Source organism: Equus caballus, chromosome 25 (assembly GCF_041296265.1).
Source record: "Equus caballus isolate H_3958 breed thoroughbred chromosome 25, TB-T2T, whole genome shotgun sequence".
Taxonomy (NCBI): Eukaryota; Metazoa; Chordata; class Mammalia; order Perissodactyla; family Equidae; genus Equus; species Equus caballus.
The window spans coordinates 33,955,185-33,982,934 of record NC_091708.1 but is presented as its reverse complement, the minus strand read 5'-3'; the positions used below and the strand labels follow the sequence as shown (position 1 = coordinate 33,982,934).

The following is a 27,750-nucleotide window of genomic DNA, read 5'->3' as shown; positions in this document are numbered from 1 at the left end:
CTCACCGCCCTTTCCCCAGGGTCTTCCTCCACTGAGTGGAAGCATTGAAATGATGAGTCTTCAGGGACAGTGAGGAGGAGGAGGCTGGGCGTCTCTGGAGTTAGGCTGGTGAGAAGGAGCTCAGGCTGGGTGCCTGGGGCTGAGGGAAAGGGACCTGCTGTGGCCTGAGCAGCAGGAGGGCCTCTAGTCCCCTCACACCTCATTCCCCGCAGACCCCACCTCGTCCCTTCTCCCGCTTCTCGGCTGCTTAACTGCGGCAGATTCCTCACTGGTCTCTCCACTTGCAGTCCTGCCTCCCAGCCCCTCCAGGGCAGAATAGATTAAGAGTTAGGCTCTAGGGCACCATCCGCATGCAAACCAGCTCCATCCCTTCCAGCTGTGTGACCTTGGGCACCTGCTTACTCTCCTTGGGGTGTGTCCTGATCTGTAAAATGGGGGATGGGAAGGGCACCTACCTCCGTGGTTGCTGTGAGCTTTGAACTGGATAACCCATGTTGAGGACTTAGAACAGTGTCTCGCTCAATAGATAGAGTTACTTTTATTTATCAATGTTCAGAGCATCCTTCCTGAAATAGAAATCTGACGACATTGGTCCTCTGCTGGAAACCCTCCCGGGATCCCCATCCCCGCCCCGCCCCCCCCCCCCCCCCCCCCCCCCCCGGCTATGGGCAGGGGCTTGTTTTGACACTGACCTTGCCAACCTGCCCATGTCTTTACCACCCCCACCTGCCGACAGCCCATCGCGCCCCTGCACCCCCGGTCACCCCTCCACCCTGGGCCCTTCGTCAAGCTATCACCTCTGCCAGGCTCTCTCCTCTGGTCTCTGTCCCCCTCCAGGACTTCCCTCCTGACTCCTGCTCACAGCAGGTGCATATGGCGGGCCGGGGTGGAAAGGGGCGCTCATTTGATGGACACCACGTGACATTTGGCGAGGGCCTGCCATGAAGTAGAGTCCCAGCCCCTGTGGACTTTGCCCACTGTGGACCCCACTGTCCCTTGTTGTGTTTGAAGACATTCCCCGTTCTTATCCTCTCTGCACCAAGCGGATCATGTATGGCTTGGATTAATTTAAAGTTGGAGTCATGTAAAATTTATTTTACAGTGGAGCCAGGCGGGAGCCGTTCGGTTTTGTTCAGACGATCGTTGCTGTGGCTCCTTTCCTGCAACTCGTGTGTCAGCAGCCTCTTCGAAAACCGGGCCTCGGGCGCCACCTGGTGGTGGTCTCTGACACTAACAGGGCAGAAACGAGCCGGGGAATAGAAGCTGTCCACACCCCTCTCCCTTGAATTGTCCCTTCATCTTTCCCTAGAAATAGACTTGCTGTAAAAGTGACAGAACGACAATCGAGGAAGACTTTTTTATTTAAAAATTACATTTTTCGGGGCTGGCCCCTTGGCCAAGTGGTTGGGATTGCACGCTCTGCTTTGGCAGTCCGGGGTTTCACTGGTTCGGATCCTGGGCACGGGCTTGGCACCGCTCATCAGTCTACGCTGAGGTGGCGTCCCATATAGCACAACCAGAGGCACTCACTAGAATACACAACTGTGTACTGGGGGGTTTTAGGGGTAAAGAGAAGGAGGAAAAAAAAAAAGGATTGGCAACAGTTGTTAGCTCAGGTGCCAAAAAAAAAAAAAAAATTACATTTTCCCAGTTATCAAAACAGTGCATGCTCATTGTAGAAAATTCAGAAAATATAGCAAAGAATAAAGAAAATAAGTCACTCTAATTCCATCACCCAGAATAATCACTATTAATACAATGGCATCTTTTTTTCCAGTGTTTTTCTCTGCATATAATCTTCACATGGCTGAGGATTAGTGTGTATATATATTTATGTACAAATACATATGCATATCTATGGACTCAGTTATGTGTAAACATATGCACAAAGTCTTAGTGTGGGGGTTAGTGGGGGTGTTGAGAGATGGGTGCTAGTGTCAGACCACCATGAGTTTGAATCCTGTCTTTGCTTTTACCGGCTGTGTTACTTGGGCAAGTGACTTGACTTCTCTGAGTAACAATTTCCTTCACCATGTGTAAAATGTGGTTATGTTGTGAAGATTAAATGACACAAAATATGCAAAATGCTCAGTACAGTGCCCGGGAGAGCTAGGTTTCTCACTGATAACAGGTTAACACACAAAGCTTAGTCTGCCTATCTGATTCGTGGCAGAAATCTCCAGAAATGGGATGGATTTCTGGGCCTAAGTATATGAAGAGCCTCAAGGTTGATACAGTTTGCCAAAACCAAGAGGAAAATTTCAACCAAGATCTCACGCCTCCAGCCCCACAGTTGTTCCATTTCTCTCTATATTCTTCCAGGCCCTATTTATGCAGAACAGTTTTTAAGCCTTGTAATTACAATGCTTGCACCAGTTTGCCTAATGTTACATCATCTGCATTTTCCTAAGCGGCTGAAGCTGTCATTGACAGCATTTGCCATAGTTTGCTTAACTATTTCCTTATGCTGAGTATCTGAGTAGTTTAGTTTTTCACTCGTTCATTCAAGAACTAGTTATTGAATGCCTGCTCTCTGCCAGGCACTGACCTAGGCATGGGGTCAACAAGAACTGTCCACTCATCATTTCCGGCACTAGGACTCTGGCCAGCGGGACGGACCATGACAAATAAAGAAGTAAAGCTCTCGCTCTCAGCTGTGGTGAGTGCTGTGAAGGACAGGGAGAGAACTACTGGAGAGACCTACATTTTTTATACATTTGTGTATTTTTTTGGCAGTAGTCCTGGTCCCTAATTCTAACCTGCTCTTTGCTCCTTGGCGGCCCTAAGTGAAACTTCTCTTTGAGGAGTCCCATGTGAGGTTGGATTTCCACTAACACATTTTAGAGTTTCTGGAGAAATCAGAGCTCACCGTGGTGGTCACAGACCTGACAACGAGCTCAGATGCGCTTTGTTTCCTGTTCTCCTTCCTCTAAGGCTTGTGTTTCAATCTGTCCAGTCTGCTCCCTGCCCCTCAAAGGGGCTTATGATTATCTCCTTCTTAAATCTACTCTTGCTGCGCCTTTTCCTCACCTCCTTTTCAATACAGGACCCCCACCAACCCTGGGAGCCTTTGAACCACTCGGCAAAGGTGCCCCCTGCTGGTGGACAAAGCCTTGGTGGGTGATGCTTGGTGGGCAGAGCACAATTGGATTTCAGCCCCTTTGAGCCTCTGGAGTCACCTGCATGACTGTGCATGGCAGCCCTGCCCACAGCCTCCGGAATGACCACTCACCTATTTTCTATCTACTGGATTCTTACGCCGTTTCAAAGACTCAGCTTATATTCTCTCTCTTATATGAAATCCTATCTAGCTTTCTAATTCACAGTCAATTCTGCATTCTTTGAACTCCTAAATAATTTTTTTGACTCTTTGCTTCACTTGGCACTTAATTGTACACTGCCTTGTGATTCCTCCTGTTTTCCTCTGTTGTGTCATTATTTCACCTGAAGAGGTCTGATTTAGATCAAGAGATTAGATATATCACTGTAGATGTATCATTTACTCTGAATGATGAAGGAGAAGGAGGCAGAGAAAGAATGTTCTAGGCAAAGGGAAGGCTACGTGCGAAGGCCCCAAAAGAGAATATTTTTGAGAATGCAAGGCCAAAAGGATTGTCTCTACCTGGAATGGCCTTCTCAGATCTGACAAATGAAATGGAAAACAACTTATTAAGGTATGCATTCATACTACCTTCTGAGGGCCTCTTGTTCTAGCCCCTGGGAATGGAGATGTAGAGATGAGTCAGACCAGACGTATTTCTTTCCAGACTAACGGAGGAGACTAAGATGATTTCCATACAGTGTGAGAGACACACCATGGTGGAGAGTCATCATGCATGTTAGTAGAAGGGTAGAGAGAGTAACTAATTCTGCCTGTGGGCACTGAGGAAAGCTTATTCAAAACGGAGACATCTGAGCGGAGTCTGATGTAGAAGTCAGGCAGAGACACAAAAGAGGAGAAAGTCCAGACAGTGGGCACTGTGTGTTCAAAGGCATGGAGCCAGGGAGAGGAGTGTGGTTTCAGAGAATGGTGATCGGGAAGGGTCTCAGGACTATTAACGTGCTTGGACGTGATCTGAAGATGGCATGAACCTAGGGGAGGTTTCTAAGCAGGAGAGTGTCAGGTCTGGCTGCAGTGTGGAGAATGGATAGGGGTGTGGTGGAGACTGGAGGCAGGGAGACCCACGAAGAGGCTGGTGCAATGGGCTAAAAGCTTGAATCGGGACAATGAAAATAAGGGTAGACAAGAGGAGAAAGATGGGAGAGACATTTCGACGTAAAACCTGTAAGACTTGGCGATGGGCTGGTTTTAGGAGGCTGGGGAGAGGGATATGTTAAGACTTTGCAACTCTCAAGCATGGATGACTGACTGAAGGCGGTGCCCCTTACTGAGACCAGGGATGCCAGGAGGAGAGACAGGATTTAGGGGAAAAGGTTGGCGGAGAGAGACTGGGGGCAGTGAGGCCTTCTTGTTGGTACCATGGACAGCTCCAAGACTCTCCACAGGCCTTGAATAGCTCCATGGTTCTTGACCCTGGCTGCCTTAGAATCAGCAGAGGAGCTATCGTACCATGCAGACTCCCAGGCCGACCCAGATAATCTGCATCAAAGTCTCTGGGGTTGGGGTTCAGGAGCCTGCATTCTAAATAAGCACCCCAGGTAACTCAGGTGCAGGCAGTCAGATGACTACACTTAAACACTGAAATAAAGCCATGCTGGGCACCAGAGGAAGAGATGAGAGAGTCCTCTGCTGCCAAAAAGGAGATCTGGACCTCTTGAGTTTCTGACTTGTACACTTCGAGGCAGTTTAATTCCACAGTGAAACTCTGGGCCAAAACAAAGAAACAAGAGACCTGGGAAGATGAGAAAGGAAGAGGGGTCACCTTATTTGATAACTTCTGTGTTCCTTTCACCCTATAGTGCAGAGTGTGGCAAAGTTCACTGGTGTGCAGTTACACTCACTATCTTCAGTCAGGGGTGCTGTCACACCTTGCCAACTCCATCCCCTGAAAAACCAAATGTGGCTCCTTAAGGTGAGAGGGAAGAGGCCTCTCTTTGGATTGCCTTTAAAAATACATGGTAACCCAAAAGACTGAAGGCAGGGACTTGAATAGGTATTTGCGCATCCAAGTTCATAGCAGCATCATTCACAACAGCCAACAGGTGGAAACAACCAAAATGCCCATCGATGGATGAATGGATAAAGACAACGTGGAAGATACACAAATGGAACATTATTCAGGAATGAAATTCTGACGCATGCTACAACATACGTGAACTGTGAAGGCATTATGCCGAGTGAAATAAGCTAGACACAAAAGGACAACTACGGTATGATTCCACTTATATGAGGTACCTAGAGTAGTCAAATTCATAGAGACAGAAAGTAGAATGGGCGTTGCCAGGAGTTGGGGGGAGGGAGAATGGTGAATTATGGCACAGAGTTCCAATTTGAGAAGACGAAACAGTTCTGGAAATGGATGTTGGTGATGGTTCTTGCACAACGTGAATGTACTTAATGCTGTTGAATTGGATGCCTAAAAATGGTTAAAACGGTAACTTTTACCTTATGTTTATTTTACCACAATAAAAAACATATGGCACAATAAGAAAAGCAGTGGTTAATGTCCTCAACTTGACTGGGAATCTGTAGGGCTTCTCCACGGCTTCCCCATCCCATAGGGAGCTATCTGAGAACAGGGGGTGTCTCCCCTCTCAGGATGGCGGCCCTCCCAGGCCCAGCAAGGTGTTTCTACAAAGCTGCTCCCCGAGGGCCTGAACTTCTCACGTCCGTCATCAGAACGAGGAGCTCCTGATGGTGGAGTTCCCTAGAATGGGTGAGGCTGTGCCTCCTCCTTCAGATTGGAGTTATCCCGGCGAGTGTGTACGGGGCCAGGGGAAAGTGGGCCTCTTGTTGGAGACTTTCGTCTCTCCTGCCCAGTCCCCAGGCTCCGGATCCCCGCAGGCGCCCAGCACCTTTCTATCCTTCTCTCACCTCCGGCCTCTGCAAGCTCTGCGCGCTCAGGAACCCCGCGCGTTCCCAGCGGGCGTTCCCGCGGCGGCTTTCCGCCCTCTTCCAAGATGGCCGCGGCCGCCTCTGTGACAGGCCTGATCACGTGGGCACCCTCGCCTATGAGGTCGCTCGGGCTTGATCGGCGATTGTCCCTTCCCGGGTCCCGTCCCGAGGCGGCGACTGCCGCTGTCAACCGGAGCCTGAGCGATCATGGCAACGGGCTCGGGCGGGGAGCGCGTGGCCGCGGTGGCAGCAGCGGCAGTTTGGTCGCGGGCCGGGGCGGCGGAGCGGCGGCGGCGACGGCGGTGGTGGCACAGGCGCTGGCACCGGCCCTGAGCGCCATGCAGCGGGGCAGCTCCGAGAGGGAGCTGGCGGCCGGGTGGGAGGCGGAGGAGGCGGCGGCGGCCAAAGCGCAGGCGGCGGCGAAGCAGGTCCGCGCGGACGCGGGCGCGGCGGGCGAGCCGGAGCGCAAGGCGGGGGAGGAGCCGTCCAAGGACCCGGCCCCGGTGCAGCCCCGCGCGGCCGACGAGGGGGACGCCCGCAGCCTGCCCCGGCCGCCGCCCGCGCTGCCCCTGTCGGAGCCGAAGCCGGCGCCCGCGCACGGCCTCTGCCGGCACGGGAAGCCCCGGTGCAAGGGCCGGAGCTGCAAGCGGAGCTCGGGCCGCGGGCCGGACGGCCACCGCTCCCAGCGGCCCGTCACCGTGGACAGCTCCAAGGCCAGGACCTCCCTGGACGCCCTGAAGATCAGCATCCGCCAGCTCAAGTGGAAGGAGGTGAGGCCCGCCCGGCCGCGTGGGCACAGGGGGGGTGGACAGGACGACCTCAGTGGAGCCGGCGCGGCCCGGCCAGGGCTGGGGGCCGAGCTGCTGCCGTGCGCCGCGCTCGAGACTGCGTGTCGGCCGCAAACTGCTCAAGAAGGCTCTCAGACCCTTCCAGGGCAAGTTAGCCCCTCCTTCCTCTGGCTCCCCTGCAGCTCTGTGGTCTCCAGTCATGGGCACTCGCCTCCCCACGTTGTAGATATTCGTTTATAAGTGTCTCTTCCATCAGCTTGTGAGTCCCCGGGACCCCGGACCCTCTCTTTCACGTCTTCATTTAAGTTATATTTGTTTAGCGTTTACTGGGCGACTCTTGGGCAGTGGAACAGTTTATACTTGGGAGGCACACAGACCTAGGGTCTCACCACACCCTGCCTCTTAGCCGTGTGACTTTGGGCATAGTGCTTCACCTCTTAAACCTATTTGCTCCTCTATAAAGTGAAGCTACTAATACCTCTGTCCTAGTCCTGTCGGTCTCAGAAGACTCGCTGCTTGTAGTGTAGCACAAGTTTGCAATAAATGGCAATCTTACCACCCTCTCCTCTCTCTCTCTTCCACCATCATTATCACCATCATTGTCATCAGTGCAGACACTGTATTTTACGTTCCAGGGCTTGGCGGGTGTCAGGAAGCGATGGGTGAACGGGCGAATGGAGGAACGGGTTATTTGTCCCTGCACCCATTTTAGACCTGGTGGGGGCTGGGATGAAGCACCAGTGACATCCAGAGGTGTCTGTTGCAGTTGGCTGAGTGATTAAAGCCATTTGACTTCATTTGCAGCATCTGAGGTTATTTCCTGTGTTTTCAGGAGTGTCAGGATTGTGATTGAGGGTAATCAAGTCTGGAGACAGATCCAGACGGCCTGCTGCCGGAACAGGGCTCTGCAGCAAGCAGCATGAGGCTGTAGGTACTTAGCCCCGGGCCTGGGCTGTGGTGGACATTCGGGAATGGTTCTGTGAAGTTGGAACATGCCGAAAGATGGCCACAGAAAGGACTGAGGAGGTCAGAGGGTTAATGTCGCAGCAGGAAGGAGTCCTGTGGTCTGGAGGGAAGTCAAGGCTCAGGCAGGGCAGACTTGCAGGTCGGTAGGCATTAGCTATGGGGGAAGAGTGACTCCAGGTGTCAGGGCCCCCATCCTTGGGGCCCAGGATTCAGGGGAGGAGTTTCATGTCTAGGAAACCTGGAGAAAGTGAGGGAGGGCTTCTGGCTCTGGACAGAGTCCCAGGTCCAGGCTAGAGGTAGGAGGACCAGAACAAGATAAAACTGGAGAATTTGTCAATGCGAATGAAGAGAGATTCCGGGGAGTGAAACCAGGCCAGAGAGTCAGGCAAGGCTGCTCGGCCCAAACAGGGTCTGTGCTTAGCTTAGCCCTGTGGGAGAGAGACATGAAGCTGGCTAGGTGTCGAGAGATGGAGCCAGAAGGGCTCAGAAATCAGCAGGCATCCATGGCGGCCCAGGTTTTCACTCATCACACAAGTGTCTGCTGTGGATGCCGGGCCCTGTGAATCCAAGATGCTTAAGATGTAACCCTTGCCCTCAAGGACCTTACGGTTTAGTAGAGGATAAAACACAGGTAAAGAAAGCATGCAGTAAGGACAGGGCCTTTGCTGCTGCTTCCTGAAGTGCTCTTTTCCCAGGTATCTGCCTGGCTTACTCTGTCACGTCAGGTCTCTAATCAAATGCCACCTCCTCAGAGAGGCCTTCCCCCGTGATCCCTCCACCGACCCTTGCTCTTCTTTATTTTTTTTTGCAGCACTAAACTCTACCTGACATCATATTTGTTATTGTTTGTTTATTGACTGTTTCCCTCATTAGAATGGAAGCTCCGTGAGGGCAGGGCTTTGTTGTATTTACTGCTGTATCCTCGGGTGCTTGGCACATAGAAGCTGCTCAATAAATACTTGCTGACTGGATGAATATTTATGTGATGAGTGTTTCTCTCCCTCTCTGTAAAGGTATAGGTGCTGTGGGAGGTGGGGGAGGACCACCTCAGAAGGGCTTCCTGGAGGAGGGAGACCTGAGCTGAGTTCTGAGTGCTGGAAAGGAGGAGGAGTTATTTAGGGGCTGTCGACTTTGGATCCCTGATAGAGGGAGTAGAATGGGCAAAGCAGAGGTCCATTCGGGGCTCTGCACGTGGTTCACGATGGCTGGATTGATAGAGTGGGAGGCCGAATGGTGAGAGATGAGGCTGGAGAAATGAGCAGGGGTCAGATTGTGTGCCATGCGGTGCGATTTGGACTTTTGGGGGGGGGACACTTTGTGAGCCGCTAGAGAATCTTAAGATTCTTCTATTTATCAGCTATGCTCCTTTGACAAGTGAGTTAAACTCTTTAGGTCTCGGTTTGCCCTTGTCAAAGGGGGTGGGTTGAGCTAGTTCAGTGGTTCGCAGCCTCTCTTCTGCTGTAGCCACATAATGGTAACGTTAGTCTACAGGAGGACATGCCCTGGTGAACTCAGTGCGGTGGGCAGTTTCCAGGTACTATCTGTAATTGGCTTCTCCACCCCCAAGTCTGCCTTTTCCTCCCGCTCAGAAACAGATTGGCATGTAAGTGGCGATGCTCATTCTAGTATATTTTAAAACATAATTCACTCACAACAATAAGACTTTACTATTAGATGTGTGATTAGATGTGTTTACCTAATGTCACTCTTCCCTGTTAGTCTGTGAGGTCCTGAGGGCGGGAGTGGTGTCTGACTTGTGTCCCCAAAGCCCAACATATGGTAGGTGTTCCATAAGTATTCACCGAATGAATGAATGAAATTTTTGCAGCAGAGCTCACATCTCACCTTGACACCCTACAATGTGGAGTTTGAAAAGTGCCAGACTAGGAAAACTTTAAAGTTCCTTCCAGCTTTAACCTATGATTATGGTATTTTTAACACCTACTACAAAGTTGACCATGTGGCAAGTAATATATCTGTAAATCGGGTACGAAGTGCAAACACACCCTCTCCAGGCCTCAGTTTCCCCCTCTGATACAGGGGTGATGTTGGACAAGATCATCTCTAGTACTCAGCCCTAACGTCCTAGGAGCAGGAGCGTCTGCTGGGGTTGGGGCCCCAGGATGTGAGCCAAAGTGTCCCTTGCATGTCATGATGTGCTGCTGCAGGGTTTGGGAGTCCCCAGCTGGCTGGCTTTGGCAGGGGTGGGTGGGTAGCCCAAGTAAGAAAGAAGGTCATGAGCACCAGCTGGAGTGACAGCGCTGTGTCTCCTTGTGTGTAGTGAGGGGCTGCACAACACGGTCCACTTAGCAGGGAGCGCTGAGCCAGCTGGTGAGCTCAGACATTTTCTCGTCTACAGGGTGCCATCTCCCTTCCTCCTTCACTGTTCTCTATTCCACATACATCTAACGACAACAATGGTGACGGTGAGCAACCACAACGACAATGAGCCCTTACACAGCTCTCCCGCTGCCAGGCACTCTTCTAAGTGCTTTGCATATACACAATAATTTGATTCTCCCAACAACCCAGTAAAGTAAGTGCCTTTTTGTCTCAATTTTATGGAGGAGGAAATCGAAGTACGCAGAGGTCAACTTACCAGGGGTTGTATAGCTGGTCAGTGGCAGAAACAGGCATTCCATTTGGAGCCAGCCTTCAAGTCTCTGCTCTTCCCACTGCTCCCTGTTGGCTGTCTGTCGGCAGACCCCGGGTTAGGGGTTGCAGGTATAGATGTGAATAGGGTTCATTCCTTGCCCTCCAGCAGCTCCCAGTGTCAAGGGGCAGACATGCCTACAGACGAGTGCAGTCCAGTCTGGGAGCTGAATGGGTAAAGGGCCTTCCACACAGAGTAGGAACAAAGGCTGGGAGTATGGATTGGGTGTTATACGCAGGATGGGATGGTGGCAGCTTGGGGAGCATGTGGGAGAACGGAGAGAGATGAAGAAGGAGCCAGATCATGGAGGACATTCAAGGCAGTGCCAGGAAGCTGAGCTTCTGACTGAATATGATCACAGGCTCTTGCCATATATAGAGCAGTCTCGCTTGCCCACTCTCTGTCAGTCAGAAGTGAACCACGCCAACTCTCTGGTGAGTCAGTTCTCAGTCCTATCCACTCTGGTCAGGTCTAATTCAGCTGCGCCCACAATGTTAAATTTGTTTCCCAAAGGAAAATTCACAAATGTTAACTCTGTAAACCTGCAGATAAGACAAAAGTTTATTCTGAAAATAGCGAATCATGTTACAGTCATTACCGAAGTTGCAACGTGAAAGAGAGGCATGGTTACTGGCTCATAGTAGATGCTCAATAAATATTTGTGGAATTGTCCACACAATCCCAATCCTGTGAGCCTCTCTCCCCATCCCCTGTGTATTCTTTTCCAGTTTTGACACCCTCATTAAAGAAAGCCTTCGAGAAAAGACACCATGGAGAATAAATGCCACTCTTGTTGTGAGCTGCCGTCCTTGGAGATGTAGGCAGTGTATGTGCGCAGTGGTGCCATGGACACCAGCTAGCGTGAACGAGGGCACTGAGAGATTTGATAGAGGGACCTTTGTTGATAGCAGTTTGCATAAGCCCCTGTCCCAAGATCTATTGCCGTGTGAGCTCTTTGTTTCAGAGTCGAAACTGTATGTTGTTTTCTGAAATTTATCTAGCCTTTCCTTAGAACATGCATACACTTAGTATATTTTCCTGCTTGTAACTTGTATAATCTGAGTTACTGTTTATTAAATATCTATTATGTGTTAGGCATTGTATTAATGCTTAGTAATTAATTAATCCATGGTAAATGGATTATTTTAGTTAACCCTCCCAGCAGCCCTCTGAAACAGATCCTAGTATCATCTTCAGCTTACAGATGAGGAAACTGAAGTTTAGAGAGAGGCTGGCACAGGGCTAGCCCACAGCCACACAGGTGACAAGTGGCAGAACCATCCAGAGCCCGTGTTTTCAGCCTGTATACAATCCTATACTGTCTTCTTTGCTAATTCTTTGCTAAAATCCACTCTGTAAGGAGTTATTCTATATTATTATTCCCAGATAACAATTAGAGAAACTGACGTGGGCACAGCAAGTAAGCGAGAGAGTCAGGGTTCCAGCAGTAGGCTGCCTTGTTCCAGAGCCCACTTTTTGGTGTGTGTATAACTCTCCACTTCCTAACCCTCCCGTTCCTCATCTGACTCATAAGTCTCAGATGACAGTGGCATTGCTCAGAAGCAGGAGAGCGATATTGTAAATAGGACTTAAAATAAAACACATTGAAATATATCCTGCCTGGCAGAGGGGGCCGTTGGTGCCCGCCCTCCCAGTCCTCTCTCCTTGCTGCCTTCAAAGGAGAAGCAGTTCCGCGCCAGCCGCCAGCCGAGGTGCCCTGCTCCCCTGTGGAATGCGAGCCTGCCAGACGAATCGCTGCATCTCAGATTCCTCCTGGAAGAAGATGGGGTATAAAATGAAACATGGGCTAGTTTAACCTTCCCTCCCTTTCTCATTTCAATGCTAGTCATTTACTTTCCGTTTTTTGAAAACAGCATTGTGTTTAAGAATGGTTTGTATCTTATTTCAACAGACTTATATTTTAACATCTAGTTCCCCAGAATTTTTCCTTTGCAAGTTAAGCTTGTCATACCATAAAAATCACAATTCACTACCACTGTTATCTGAACAGCGCAACATGTGTAACAGCTCCGTGAATCCACACTAACGCCTTAAGCAATCCTTTGAAAAAGACAGTAAATACCAGGGGCTCATATTCAAGTTCTGTAACTACTACACATTAAAATTTCAGTTTCTTAGCAGGTATTATATTGGCTAGGGCTGTTTTCCATGTTATATGAACAGGAATATTTGTAAATAGCCTCACTTTTGGTAGCGTTCTGGATTCTGGTTTTGTATCAGCAGACGTTGAATGCCAAAACCCCATCATATGTGTTCTTTTTCTTTTAAATCTATTCCTTAAAAAGAACATATTATAGTAGGGCCGACCCGGTGGCTCAGCAGTTAAATGTGCATGTTCCGCTTTGGCGGCCTGGGGGTCAGGGGTTCGGATCCCGGGTGCGGATATGGCACCGCTTGTCAAGCCATGCTGTGGTAGGCGTCCCACATATAAAGTAGAGGAAGATGGGCATGGATGTTAGCTCAGGGCCAGTCTTCCTCAGCAAAAAGAGGAGGATTGGCAGCAGTTGTTAGCTCAGGGCTAATCTTCCTCAAAAGAAAAAAAAAAAAAGAACATATGATAAAAGTAACAGGCCACTCTGTATGTGCCTTCTCCAGAGGGGGAGTGTCGTATGCTGGAGTTGGCATCTACTTTGGGTTCAGACAGATGAGCTAAAATCCTTGTCACTAACTATGTGTGTGACCAAACTGTGAACTAAATACAGAACTTTTCTGAATCTCAATTTGTTCAACTATAATGGTGGGCTGGTGATACCTATCTTGCAGAATTTTTGTGAGATTAAATGAGGGGAGGTATGTAAATTGCCTTAACCCAATGCTTGGCACACTCTAGGTGTTCTGTTCATGTTAATTCTTTTCCTTCTAGTGGTTAATTACAGACATTGGTTATTTGATCTTTTTTTTTTAATTACAAAAAAACTGTTATAGAATTTAGTCTGCATATACAGGTTACTGGTTAACCAGAACAGATATGACCGGCTCATTTGAATCATTAACAAATATTTGGAGGCTATATTTGGGTTCTTGGGATACAGCAGATAACAAAAACACACAGATTTCTGTGGGCTAAGGGACGGTTACATTTGAATGAATGTCAACGTGATGTAGTCTAGGTTTAAAAATTTTTAAAAAATGCTGATTTCAAGTTCTTTTCTTTTTAAGTCAATTATACTTTTAAGGTTTCATGAGTTTAATTGAATTTTTTAAAGCCTGCATTCTCGACCTGTGCCTGTTTCACACTCTGGTCTGTTAATTATATCCATCACCACGGGAAACTTATTTTAGCTATTTGAGTGACATCAGTATCTTAACTTTCGTGTTCACAAAACAAATATGGTGACAAGTTTGCCAGGAGAACTGAGGTTATTGTGTGTGAATATCCCCCTTGGCTGCACGGAGATGTGAATTTCCTGGGTCGATTTCTTTACTCCTTCCTTGAATCCGTAGGCAGTCCTCCCCGCTGACCCTGGAAAGACCATAGCCAGACATGGGTTTGAATCTTGGCTGTGTGGCCCTAGGCAAGTTGCTTTACCTCTCTGAGCCAAAGGTCTCTCGTCTCTAAGAGTAAGCATAAAATACTTGGTAGGGTTGTTGTAAGGATTAAATCAGAAAAACCTTTAAAGTGCCTGGTGCTTAAAGTACGAATACCTGTTGGTTTGGCTTACCCTCTGATGAATTTCTACGGCATCTCAATTAAATTTTGTAACAGAAAATTGCTGATGTGAACAGGCAGATAACCTTGCTATTCCTTTCTTCCGTTTTGAACCCCTCTTTTCCTTGTGGTTGCTCCTCTGCAGCTGAGTCATGTCCCGGAGATTCCTCTGCAAAGGTTATTGTTTTGCTGGAGAGAACGACGATCATGTTTCTCTCTTCCAGACAGACTAGCATCTCTCTTCCCGTGTTGCATCAAGTCGCGCCTTGCCTTCACAGCTGCCTCGACTGCCATTTGTGTACACACTTGTTTCCCTGGGTGTTTTTGAACCATTATCTAGTAATTTTTATAAATGCTTTGTGAGTCCTAGCAGGCATTTCTGACGGCTCCGTCTCTTCCCCCATCTGCTGCTGTGTCATCTGAGAGCAAAACCTTCTCATCTTTAGGAGCGCAGGGCGGTTTGTCTCCTGTGCCGTCATCCCCAGGCGCAGGGTTACTTTTCCGAGAAGTCCTTCAGTCCATCTGCCTAGAACTCTGAAGAAGGCTATTTTTCCTATTTTGTTTTTTATGCTCATAGGGAGATTTTAATTCTCTTTGTGTCAGAACTGTGGTTTATTGGAATTTTCAAAAGCAACAATGGGAAAATTTCTGGACATCTTATTTACAGATACCTTTGTTCAATTTCCAAAAGCACTGTGTGCTTATAAAAATGTATACAGTTCCCAAGTACATCAAATGAAAACCAAAAACCCCCACTCCTTGCCTTTTCCTCTTCGTCTCTGTAACACCAGGATTACAGTTCGGTGTGCATCTTTCCAGATTATCTTTCTTTTTCCTGTGTGTATCAGGATCACTAAATTGTGCTGTAGTAACAAGCAACCACAAAACATCAGAGGCTTGATACAACAGAAGTTTATTTCTTGCTCACACTTAGGGGTTCAATGCGGGTTGGGGGGGTGGGGGAACGGGGGTCTCTCATTGTCTTGGTTCAGAGACCCAGGCTTCCAGCTCGACCCCAGCTTCAGGGAGTCACTGAGGGGAAGGGAAGGTGGTAAATTGTGCCCTGGCTTTGAAGACTTCTAAGAGGCCTTGCTCACATTTCATTCACCAAAGCAAGTTACATGGCATGGCCACCTCCAGAGGGGCTGAGGATGTGCCGTCCTGCCCTGAGGAGGTACAGAGGAGAATCAGAGTAGCCGTGCCAGGGACCACGGCAGTATAAATCACATGTAGAGATACAGGAGGACATATATATTGTATATAAATGTAAGCATTAACAATTTTTACTTTATTTTAAATGCTACAGTTATACTATATGTATACTATATATAGGCTATATATATCCTAGAATATATCCTATATGTATGTTGTAATAATACTATATAGTGTTTGGCAACCGCTTTTTCAGCAGTACCTCGTGGACGTCTTTCTCTGTTAGTACACAGAGATTTATTTCACTTTAATAGCCACCTAATAGTCCATTTTCTGGATGTACCACCATAAAATTTATTGATGGATGTTGTTTCCACGTTTTTTCTTTGCTGTTACAAAGAAAGGTGCAGTGAACATCACTGTTCAGTTATTAAGTATGTACTTGTGCAAATACTTCTGTAGGATAAATTCCTAGGACTTGTTGGGTCAAAGGGTACATGCCCTTTATATTTCGATAGTTACTATCGAATCGCCACCCACAGTGTTTGGGAGTACCTGTCTTCTCAGATTCTCTCCAATACTGTGTCCTGTTAATCTCCTAAATCTTTGCCAAACTGGTAGGTAAAAATATGTTCTTTTAATTTACACTCCTCTGATTATCCTGAGGGTTGGGCTGTTTGTATAAGTGTATTGTCTCTGGACTGCTTCATCTGTGAAATGGCTAAATGTATTCTTTGTTTATTTATCTTTTGGGTTGTTTACGTTTATATTTTGTTTATGTTTTTGTTACTGGTTTGTAAATATTATGAATAGTTACTTTTTGTCTCCTAAGTGTTGTCACTCTTGTTCCCGTGTTGATTATTTACACATCGGCTAGAGAATCATTTGCCTTGCATGAGCTTCGTTATTATAATTAAATTTTTTTCCTTCCCATTCATTAAAAATCGGCCTTAATTATTATTGACTTGTTAGCAATTCTACTTTCAGGTGCTACTAAACTTCCAGTGAATTAACAGGTTTTGTAGCGTGCCTCAGAGTCTCACGTTTCTGTGGAACTAGATATTTTGTGTGGCCCTTTCACATACACGTATCTGGGTTGACCGTCACTTTGTGCAATGAGTGTGTAGACTTCATTCATTCTGGCGGACAGATGTCAGTGTGGTGTGGAGTCAGATTTGGGTTTAAATCCTACCACTTATTGAAATAAGCCAGCGAGAGAAGGATAATCTGTGTATGACTCCACTCATATGAAGAATTTAAAATTATGGACTAAGAACAGTTTAGTGGATACCAGGGGAAAGGTGGGGTGGGGGGTGGGCACAAAGGGTGAAGTGGTGCACCTACAACATGACTGACAAACATTAATGTACAACTGAAATTTCACAAGATTGTAACCTGTCATTAACTCAATAAAAAAAAAAAAATCCCACCACTTATTAGTTCTGTCACCAGGGGCGTTGTGATACTTATCTCATAGGATTGTGTCCCATTTTCATCACAGATGTAACGTGTATGGCAGAGTCAGCATGCAGGAAGTATTGGTTCTGTTTTAACTCTCCCATTTTTCAGAGGTGTTAAATGACACACAGCTGAGAACCAGAGGCTGGGGCTCCTGGCTGTCAGGCCAACTCTTGTTCCAGTGCACCATACTGTCCCTCTGAATCGAGTATGATTTCCTGGCCCCTTAGAAATCAGACCATTGAAAATTAGTTGTTTTTTTTTCAAAGATTGGCCCTGAACTAGCATCTGCTGCCAATCTTCCTCTTTTCTTTTTTTTTTTCTCCTCCCCAAAGCCCCCCAGTACATAGTTGTATGTTCTGGTTGTAGGTCCCTCCAGCTCTGCCGTGTGGGGTGCTGCCCCGGCATGGCTTGATGACTGCTACTAGGTCCGCGCCCAGGATTAGAACCAGCGAAACCCCTGGCTGCTGAATTGGAGCACAAGAACCCAAGCTCTTGGCCATCGGGCAGACCCCAGAAAATTAGTGTTTACTTAAGTCATTCAGTCCAGGACCGGGCTTTGAGTCTGGCTGTTAGTTTTATTTAAAAAGAACATTTATCACTTATATAAATAATCCTGATACGTTGTTTAAAATATTAAAAATTTGGAAAAAAATTTATAATCCCACCACTGGGATACAATGACTATGTTCATTTTGAAGCATTTTATTCTTGTATTTCTTCTAGGCATAAATTTTATGTTTTATAAACCTGACATAATTATGTTAATGTTTTACAAGGCTGATATAATTTTATTATGTTAAAATTGATGCCCACAATATAATTTAAACATTTTCCCATGCTGTAAAAACTATTCATAAATGTCATTTTAATTGCTGCAAAATATCTCATTCAGTGAAATGTATTTCATTATTTATCTTCATGTTATTAAATGTTTCGATTGATTCCTCTATTAAAAACTTTTCTGTAGTGTTTTTTGCGCTATAGTTCATATTCATTTTCTTTTCTTTTTTTTTTTTTTTTGAGGAAGATTAGCCCTGAGCTCACTGCTGCCAATCCTCCTCTTTTTGCTGAGGAAAACTGGCCCTGAGCTAACATCCGTTCCCATCTTCCTCTGCTTTATATGTGGGACGCCTACCACAGCATGGCTTTTGCCAAGCGATGCCATGTCCACACCCAGGATCCGAACCAGCAAACCATAGGCCGCAGAGAAGCGGAACTTGTGCGCTTAACTGCTGCGCCACCAGGCCGGCCCATATTCATTTTCTTAAGATAACTCTACAGCCGTGAAACACTTGGGTAAAAAGCATGTGCATTTTAAGGCTTTTGTAAGGAGTTGCCAAATTGCTTTCCAAAAGAGTGGCAGCAATTTATACTCCACAGTGTATGAGAGTTTCTATCAGTGCTCACTTCTGAAGAGTGTAACGGCAAATATTGGGGAAGATAGTGAAATAAATTAATCTTCTTCCTGCCTTTACGAAATCGAATTCCAGTGACCAGTGCCTCGTTCGAAGTGGGGCATTTTGATATGGCTCTTTGGGTGCAGCCTTCACATCTAAATTGAAACAGCCATAGCAGAATGTAAAGCCACTTTTTGACTTTCAGATAATGTATTTAGTGGATATGCTTGACTTTCTCCCTATCCTTGACCCTCTCCCCACATCTAATTCCTTACCCCATCCCTAATCTTCTACCCGCGAGGTAAGGCTTAAGCATTTCTCATGCAGTTAGGCAGTGAAACCGCCGAAAGCTTCAATAGGTTATTTCCTAGATTTTGTTAAAATATCTCTGGTGTAAAAAAAGGGTACATTAAGGGCTGTATTAAAATGTCGTGTGCTATCATTAGAAATTAGGGAAATAAAAATCAAAAGCATAATGAAATATCATTTTGTATCCACTAGGATGTCTATAATGAAAAAGAGAGATGATAAGCGTTGGTGAGGACGTGGAGAAATTGGAACTCCTACATTCCTGGTGGGAATGTAAAATGGTGCAGCCATTTGCAAAATAGTTTGGCAGTTCCTCAAAATGTTAAACATTGAATTACCACATTGCACCAATTCACTCCTGGGTCTATACCCAAGAGAAATGAGAATACATGTCACTAAAAAACTTGTACACTAGTGTTCACAGTAGCATTGTTCACAAGGGGCAAAAGCTGGAAACAATCAAATGTCCATCCACTGATGGATCAGTGAAATGTGGCATATCCACACAGTGGAATATTATTCAGCCATACAAATGATTCAAGTACTGACACATGCTGCAACATGGATGAAAACATGTATGTGAAAGAAGCCAGTCACAGAAGACCGTGTATTATGTGATTCCATTTATATGAAACGTTCAGAATGGGGAGATCGACAGAGACACAAAGTAGATCAGTGGTTGCCCAGAGCTGGGGGTAAGGGAGGCTTTTGGTGGGAGAAGTGGGGAGTGACTGCTAGTGGGTGCAGGATTTCTTTCTGGGGCGATGAAAATGTCTCTAAATCAGTTGCGGTGATGGTTGGACAACTCTACGACTGTACTGAAAACTGTTGAATTGTATCCTTTAAAATAGGTGAATTGTATAGTATGTGAATTATATTTCAATGAAGCTGGTGAAAAAAATGCCGTATGCTTATCCAGGTCTCATCACTGGACAGCACTTGTCCTCTAGGTAGTAGTCGTAAATGTTCTTCAGGAACTCACATCTGTCCAGTGCCCTCTGTTGATTCTGCATTGCGATATTTCCTGTTACTGGTACATGGACTCCTTGTACACCTGTATCTAATGGAATTCTGTCCTCGTGGCACAAAATAGTGGCAGCTGTAACAAGACTCCAAACTTTCTTCTGAAGAGTGAGTTTTGGGTTTTTTGGTGGGGGGAATTTGAATACTTGCTTGAAGAATGAAGTTCAGGCTCTTTACCGAGGCTCCATATGGAGCCTCCCATGACCTAAGGTGTAATGTAACATGGTGGTTGAAAGCATGGGCTTTGGAGCCCCACAGCTGTGGGTTTGAAACAATTCACTATGTGACACTGAGAAAATTTTGCTCTGAGTCTCAGTTTCTTTATCTATAGAATGGGCATAGTACAACCAGAACTCATGGAGGTGTTTGTTGCTGGAATAGAAGGATATAATCATGTAAAGTATTTAGCTTATAATACCTAGTACACAGTAAAGACTCAATTGAGTATCTTTTTATTAACATCTGGCCCTAAGCTTCTCTAGACTCACTTCACGTATTCCACGCCTTGAACTTTATCCACTACTGACACCACACTGTGTATGGTTCTCTTGAATCTTCGTGCTGTGCCATTCCTCTTTACCTTTGTCATGTTTTTCCTTCTCCTTAGAATGCTCCCTTCCTCTCTTTGGCTAACTCTTAGACATCCTTCAAGGATCAGCTCGTGACTCTTCTTTTCCATGAATCTTCCCTGACTCCCGCACACCCCAGTCTAGGCTAAGTACCCTTCCTTGGTCATTTACAGTATTTTATAAGGATCTCAATTTGATTCGTTTTTGCAAAGAAGCAATTTTTGGCTTATTGATCATTTCCATTGTATCTTTGTTTTCTATTTCATGGCTTTCTGTTCTTTATTATTTCTTTTCTTCTACTTTTTGAGGTTTATTTTGTTCTTTTTCTGACATTAAGTTGGATAATTGACCTATCATCTTTTCCAGTAAAAGCATTCAAGACTACAAACTTGCCTGTAAGTACTGCTTTAGCTGCATCTACATGTTTTGCTATGTAGCATTTTTAGCAATCACTTTTTAGTTCTATGTATTTTAAATTTTCATGAAAATTTCTTCTTAACTCATGGGTTATTTGGATTGTGGCTTTTTAGAGTTTCTAAACATATGAGATTATTTCTACTTATCTTTTTATTATTGATTTCTAACTTAATTGCATTGTGGTTAAAGGGTGTTCCTTCTTTCTTTACTTCTTTTTTTCCTCCCTTCCTCATGCTCTCCCTCCTTACTTAGTTTATTTGTTTTCCAGTTTTTTGCTTTGTACCCTAATATATGATCATTTTCTAAGTGTGCTTGAGAAGGGTGTGTAGTTTTTAGTTATCCAATGCAATATTTTACGTATGTACATTAGATTAGCTTATGGGTTACATTATACAAATTTATAGCCCTAATATTTTTGTCTGAGTTATTAATTACACGAAGAGTTATATTAACATTTCCCTCTATGATTATGGATTTTGTATCTTTTTAAAGTCATTTTTTGTTCTTTCCCTGTTTCCCCTGTACTAGTCTGGAAGTTACACATTCTATTTTTGTTCTTCTAGCAGTTGCCCTAGAAAAGGTACTATGTATAAAATTTCACAAAGTCTGAAGTTAGGATCTTTACTCTCCTCTTAACAATACAAACAGCTTGGGATGCGTTCATTTTGGTGGCATCCCTCCTTATCTATATGCTTTTGTTGTCCGGTATTTTAGTTCTATCTGACTTTATCCTTTTTTTTGAACTTCACGAATTAGACATTATTATTATTCTATATAGTCTCAGTGTATTTTAGATTTACCCACATGTTTACCATTTTCTTTGTTTATTATTCTATTTTACAACTCAGACCTTCCCTCTGGGATCAGTTTCTTTCTCCTGGAAGTAATCTTTTGGAAGTTCCTTTAGTGAGGGACTCTTTGTATAAACTCTGTCGGTTTTTATTTGTCCAAGATTACCTTCATGTTGCCCTCATTCTTGAGAGGGAGTGTTGCTGCACATATGGTGCTGAGTTCAGAGTTACATGGTCTCAGCACTTTGAGGATATGCCACCATTTACTTACCTCCATTTTTGCTGTTGAAAAGCCAGCTCTCAGTCTACTTTTTTCTTTTCCTGGTAGAGTATCTTTTCCTTTCTGGCTGCTTTTAAAATCTTCTCTTTGTCTTGAATGTCTTCAGTGTCATCATGACTTTCTAGGTGAGGATTTCTTTTTATTTATTCTGCTTGGGATTTGTTGAGATTCTTGTCTCTGAGGTTTGGTATCTTTTATCAATTCTGGAAAATTCTAATCTGTTTTCTCTTTCAATATTGTCTCTCACTCAATTTTTCTCTTCTCTCTTCGTGGAATTCTGAATTAGATGTTTGTTAGACCTTTTTTGATAGTGAGCTCATGTTCCTCGGAACCTTAATCTCTGATAATTCTTTGAGGCTTGGGTTTAAAGTGAGGACTTTCATCTTGTGCAGAGGCCTCAGAGGGCCCTGCTAACTGAGAACACTTACAACTAAATTTTTGGTCTTACACTTTTTAGGTTATAGGTGTAGTTGAATTCTGACTCTAGACTTGGTTCAGGAAGTGTTATGGTCAGGCATTTTGAGAAGAGACTTGTTTTCTTCCATTTCTCCTTCCTTGAGCCAAGGCCAAATCAAGGCAGGTTTTATTCTAGTTTACCCCCTAAGGATGTGGCCTTGCAGAGGGCCTGGCTTGACATGGGAGTTTCCAATGTGATGCTTACCTTGCCAGCATGCATTCAGGACCCGAACTACATGCAGAGGTCAGACCATTGCCTGTGTACAGAGAAAAAGATAATTACATTTGCCTTTTAAAAAGTTTGCTCTGGCTCCCCTTTGGAGAATGGATTAGAGTTCCAGAGTGGAGGCAGAGGAAAGTTAGGATGCTGTTGTAGACCTCAGGGGAGATGGTGCTACCTGGGACAGGACAGTGCTGGGTGGGAAGGTTATAGATTGAGATGCACTGTCTCTTCCCCTACATTGTAAGACATCCAGTAGCAAGGAGCTTGTCTTATTCATCTTTGAGTCCTTCAATGCCTGGCACAGAGAAGGCATTCAGCAAATGTTAATTGAATCGAACTGTGTAATTAGTAATGGTTCTAGTGCTGTGTTTTTGGACTATCTTCAAAGTGACTATTTTCTTTAAAGGGAAGTGACATAAAGGGATTCCAGGCAGTGAACTTATCCTGTCTCTGGCATTGCGAAGCTCAAGCCAGAAATAGAGAGCCAGCTGTTTGTAAGCTCCTGCAAGCCTTAGGTTTTGGCTGGGTTTACTTTCCATGATAACATAGCTTTCTTTAGCCTGTGCACTTGTTCCTTTCTTAAGAAATCTCAGGCTCTATTTGAAAGTACTTGCACAAAGCCTTACCATCTTGTTGGATTTTATGACGTTTTCTCAGAAATTACTAAACTTCACGACTCTCTAGGCAGGTTGCAAAAATGTTCCTCTAAAGGTATACTATAGCTGTGAAAACTTCTTACTTATAAGACTTCTCAGAAAACGTGTTGTGTCTAGGGAACAAAGGGAGAGGTAAATGGTCCCTGCTGGGTGACAATTTAATAAGCTTCAGCTCATCACTAAGGACTGTTTTTCGAAGAGTTTATGCAATATTATTCCATTAGAATGTGCACAAGTATTTCTAGAAAGTATGGTGAGATAAAGCAAGCATATATGATTTTAAGTTCTTTGGCCTTGAAGGTCTTCATTATTCATTCAACAAATGAGTGTCTACTATGCCCCAAGCCCTGTGCAAGGCACTGGTGATAACGACACAGTCAGACACCATCCGTCTCCTTGAACCAGGGCCACAAGTGGCCCATACTGTCCTTTGTGTGAACTAGGAAAAAGTACACCCTCCTCAAGAAAAAACTATTAAACTAGTCAATATATTATTTATATCTCAATAACAAATTTGTTACAGCAAATAGATTATTAATGATAAATGAATGTTAGTTATTAAATAATATTTTGCATGGTTCCATAATGAAGTACTTGTTGATTTAAACTTGGAATTCAGAAATATTCTGGCACAGTCAACAGACATCAGATGATTGGACTGCAATATGGAATTTCAGATTCAACCAGGACACTAATACCAGTGAAGGATTTTTTTTAAGTTAAAAATACTCACCAATTATACAGCAGATGTGAAAGCAGATCTTATTCAGAAGCCCAGTCTAGTTTAGATGTTAGTAGATCAACAAAGTCTTTTGACAATCCAGTTTGTCAAAGGGGAACAATACATATTGTCGTGTTAAAATAAGACACTTGACTACCACATGCCAGAAAATTCTCATCATAAATATAAAATTGCCCAAACAAAACCACCTGATGTTTGTTTACCGAACCAGAATATTTCTGAACTCCCGGTTTTAATCAACCAGTGCTTTCATTATGATAATGTGTAAATATTATATAATAACTAATATTATGAATAATCTATTTGTGATAGAGTCAAAAATATAATTATAAAATATGAAAAGTGTTCAAGATAGTAAAGATGTCTGTGTGCGAACAGCATCATGGCACCCTAGTACATGACCTAAAAAGCCCCACACGTGGTGGCCTCGGAGGCCCCAGTCTAGAGGGAGCAGACAGAGCTGATGATTCCAGTGTGTGATGCTAAGAGTTGCTGTTAGAAGGAGGTACAGAATGTGGTGGGAGACAGAGGCAAGACAAGCTCAACCTGGAGGTATTGGCAAAGGCTGTGTGTGTGAGGGGCACTCAGGTGAGAAAGGGGCATAGTCTTTTTGTCATATTTTGGCTGCTATGTAGCCTCTCATCCTTCTTTCTGGGTTTCTGCTACTTTCTGGATAAGTGAGGTAGCTAAGTTCCAGATTGGTGAGGTGTTCCTATTTTTGAATAGATTGTGTCGATCTTCTCTCCTCCTGCCTCCATCTTCCTCTGTCTTCAGGTCTCTGCTGTCATAGCATGAATCAGCTTTATTGTTATGGCTTGTTTAATTTTCTTTCTTTCCCGTAGATTTTAAATTCGACTACTGCAAGGGCCACGTTTATCTTGTTTATAATTGTTTATTATTGGATGCTCACGCTCCAGTGCACAGTGCCTGGCATACTAAGAAGAAGCTTTGAACAGACATTGGCTGAAGTGATTTTTTCCTGCATTCCTCAAACATTTCCTTATTTTGTGCCTTGGACCCGTCGAGCACTAGGCAAACAAAGAAATGACACCTGTGAGCCCCCCCCCCCCCCACCCAGGGAGCTCACTCTCTTGTCATTACGATCCAGGGGAGGAAGAGCAGTGTTAAGGGGGGGCAGCTGACTCCGATTCAGGGCTCAGTGAGGGCCTCCTATAGCAGGAGACTCTGGGCTGAGTCTGGAAGGGTGAGACGGGTGAGCAAGGTTTCCAGGGGTAGAGGCAGGGTGCGTGTTCAGACAGGGCTCAGCGTGCACGGTAACGTGGCGTCAAGCTAGAACACAGAGAACTGAGGGGCCTGCAAACATTTTACTCTGGCTGGAGTACGGAATTTGAGGATGGGAGAGCGATGGATGATGGGACCTGAGAGGTAGGCAGGAGCCAAGTCATAAAGGTCTGAACTGCAATCTGAGAGCCCTGGGGAGCCACTGGAAGGTTTCAAACAGGTGTGTGCTTGTGTGACAAAAATCACATTTGTATATTAGAAAGACACCCTGGCTGTAGTGTGGAGGGTGTATTTAGGGGTTGGGTGGTGAACTGGAAGTAGGGAAACCCTCTGTAAGGGCAGGGAGAGTGGCTTCCTGGTGAATTTCCAGCGTCTGGCAAGTGGCTGGGGTATAGTAAGCACCAAAATGGTACTTTGTGACTGAGTCAACCTGCAGAGGCCAGCAAGCTAGGATCACAAGCCCTCACCCCAGAATGACAGTAGAATCACTGCCGTCCCTTTTTGGAGCCTCCAGGAACCTTCTGAGGCAAGTAGGGTATATATCATCAGCTCCGCTTTACAGAGGAGCTAACTGAGGCTGGGACTGATGAAAGGGCTCACACCCAGGTCTTTGTTGATGCCGAGTCCAGTGCACTCTCCTCCGTCCCATGCTGCAGGGCAGGGTGGGTGGCAGTGCTGGGGAGAGGGTTGGCTCATGGGTGCCTTTCTCCCCAGGGACCACTGTCCTCCTCTCTACTGTGTCCCTTCAGGCAATGGTGCCCCCTCCCGGAGCCTCCTTCCAGGCAGAGGAGACAGAGGCTCAGCGGGCAGCTGAAAGCTGTCTTCACCAAAGCAGTGGGGAGAGATTTGTGGGCCGCTCGCCTTCTCATCGCCTGGGTATCACGCTGCTATTTAATAAAGGCCTCATTGCTTGAAGGGCCGTTAAGTAACCAATGATAGATTTCAACCTCATTGAGGAGGAAGACGCAGAGTTAAATCAAATCCAGACCATGTGGAAATAAAAGAATAAAGAGGCTATTCGCATGCATGGCCCTCCTCCTAAAGGAAAGGGAAGGGAACAAACCATCATCCAGGGTCCACTCGAGCCAGGCACCCGTTCAAAGCTTTCACATCGGTTTTCTCACTTACTACTCATGGCAAAGCCAGCAAGTAGGCACGGTGCTGTGCATTTTGTAGGTGAGGAAGTGGAGTGCCCGGGACACCAGCCACTTAGAGGTGCAACCAGAATCCCCACCCTGGGTCTGACCTCACGGTGCCCGCTCCTTCCGCTGCGTCACGCTGCCTCCCCTGTGCACCTGTTCTCTCCAAGAGACAAGCAACGATTTATTTTTGTGCAAAGGACAAACGGGGTGGAGGTCAGCAGCCTGCGCTAGTTTAGACTGCACACTCCCCCAAGGCAGGAGCTCATATCTTGGTCCCCGGTCCTGGTGCAGCTCCACACATGGCAGCTGGATGAGGCTGGCAGGTCCTCGCCGCCCCGTGCAGTGTCACTGGCCTGTTTACCACCCTCTCGTTACTCTCCCCTTTGTCTCTCCCTCCCCCTCCTCTACACTCTGCTCCTCAGAGACACCTGTCTGGCCCTCCTGAAGATCTGAATCCATCCTGAGCCCTTTCAGGTTAGTAATGAGCAAGCCGATGGAGAATTAGTTGTGATTCCCCTTGAGGTTTCACATTTAAAAGGAGACGTTGGAAGATGGTCTCATCTGTAAGTGCCAAAGCATGAGGTGCCCCTGGAGGGATGACAGGCCGTGGGGCGGATGTTCTCACAGTCACCGTCCCTGCTCACATCCTGGCAAAGCCCTTAGGATCCTTAGAATCTCCTCTGCTACCCAGTTAGCCTCCCCCTGCCGGGCTGTCCCCTCACACTCCCCCACGCCCACTTAGACTCCATCCTAGCAGCCTGGGTTCATCTGCTGCTGCCACCCTTTGCTCACACTGACCTCGCAGCCTGGAATAGCTGTTGTTCCCCCCACTTCCTGGCGGCTGACCTTGGAGCCCCACTTCAATAACCGGTCATTTCGGAGCTCCACCGTGAAGCCTCACCCTCCCTGCACAAGCGGCCAGCTTCTTCCTCTGTGTCCTCTTGGCACTTGGTATGTCCCTCTGTTTATATTGCTTTTCACAGAGGATGATAATTTGTTTAGGGACACTAAACGCTGAGCAGTTTGAGGACAGAGACAGTGTTCCGTGTGTGTGTGTGTGTGTGTGTGTGTGTGTGTGTGTGTGTGGTTCTCTGGAGCCCAGCCTAGAGGAGGTGCTCAGGGAGGGGTTGTGACCGGAAGAATGTGAGACCCCGCGCCAGCGCTGGCCTCAGCTGCAGGAGGTCAGAGATGCATTCTGTGAGGGACAGAGGCCGGTTCTATCGCTCTCCTCTCTCTGCTTCTGTCTCTGCCTGGAAAGGCTGCTTCCGTCTGGGGGGGGGGTGGTCACTCGGCTTGGTCTTCTCTGGGGCCGTCCAGCAGGTTCTCTCACCCACCTCACCTGGGAGGGTGATAACCCCCACCCCTGTCCTTGCCCCCTCCCCTCCTCACCTGTCTTCTGTCCAGACACCCTCGCTGACTAGTAGTGAACAAATGAGAACTTGCTGTGCTCCCTTTGCTTTGAAACATCTCTGACTTGGCCTGGGGAGATGGGGCTCACATACCCGGGAGTCTGCCCGCGGCACAGGTGGGGACTATCTTAGTTGTCACTGATCCCCAGCCTGACTCAAAGTAGGTTGAGCACAAAGTGGTTTCAAAGCCCACAGCTCTTCTTGGTCTTTGTTTTCTTTGTTTGCTGTGTGTATTCATTAGACGAGGCCAAACTGTTGTGACAACTAGACCCAACGTGTAAGGGCTCAACGTGACGGCAGTCTATCTCTCGCCCTTGCAGCAGCCCGGGCAGAGTTATTTCGTTTGGTGGGGAACCATTCAGGGACTCAGGATCTTCCATCTGTGGCT

General features: G+C 46.2%; 1 protein-coding gene and 1 long non-coding RNA gene across 9 annotated transcripts in view; one reads left to right on the top strand and one right to left on the bottom strand.

The window, feature by feature from the left end:
* Positions 1-1,343: 1,343 nt before the first annotated feature.
* LOC138920745 (uncharacterized) lies at positions 1,344-10,770 on the bottom strand. The gene is made up of 2 exons (XR_011432483.1): positions 10,370-10,770; positions 1,344-1,549 (listed from the first exon to the last, which is right to left on the bottom strand). It is a non-coding gene; the product is annotated as an uncharacterized lncRNA (long non-coding RNA).
* Positions 6,172-27,750, top strand: part of TTLL11 (tubulin tyrosine ligase like 11) — a 227,450-nt gene continuing 205,871 nt past the window's right edge. The window contains exon 1 of one of the 8 annotated variants that reach the window (XM_023628807.2): positions 6,172-6,786. In XM_023628807.2, coding sequence (XP_023484575.2) covers positions 6,355-6,786 — 432 coding nt within the window. In that variant the 5' untranslated portion in view covers positions 6,172-6,354. Of the gene's footprint in view, positions 6,787-24,021; positions 24,158-26,242; positions 26,905-27,750 lie in introns of those variants that run through there. The other 7 variants (XM_070251061.1, XM_070251062.1, XM_070251060.1 and 4 more) reach the window with 7 other exon arrangements.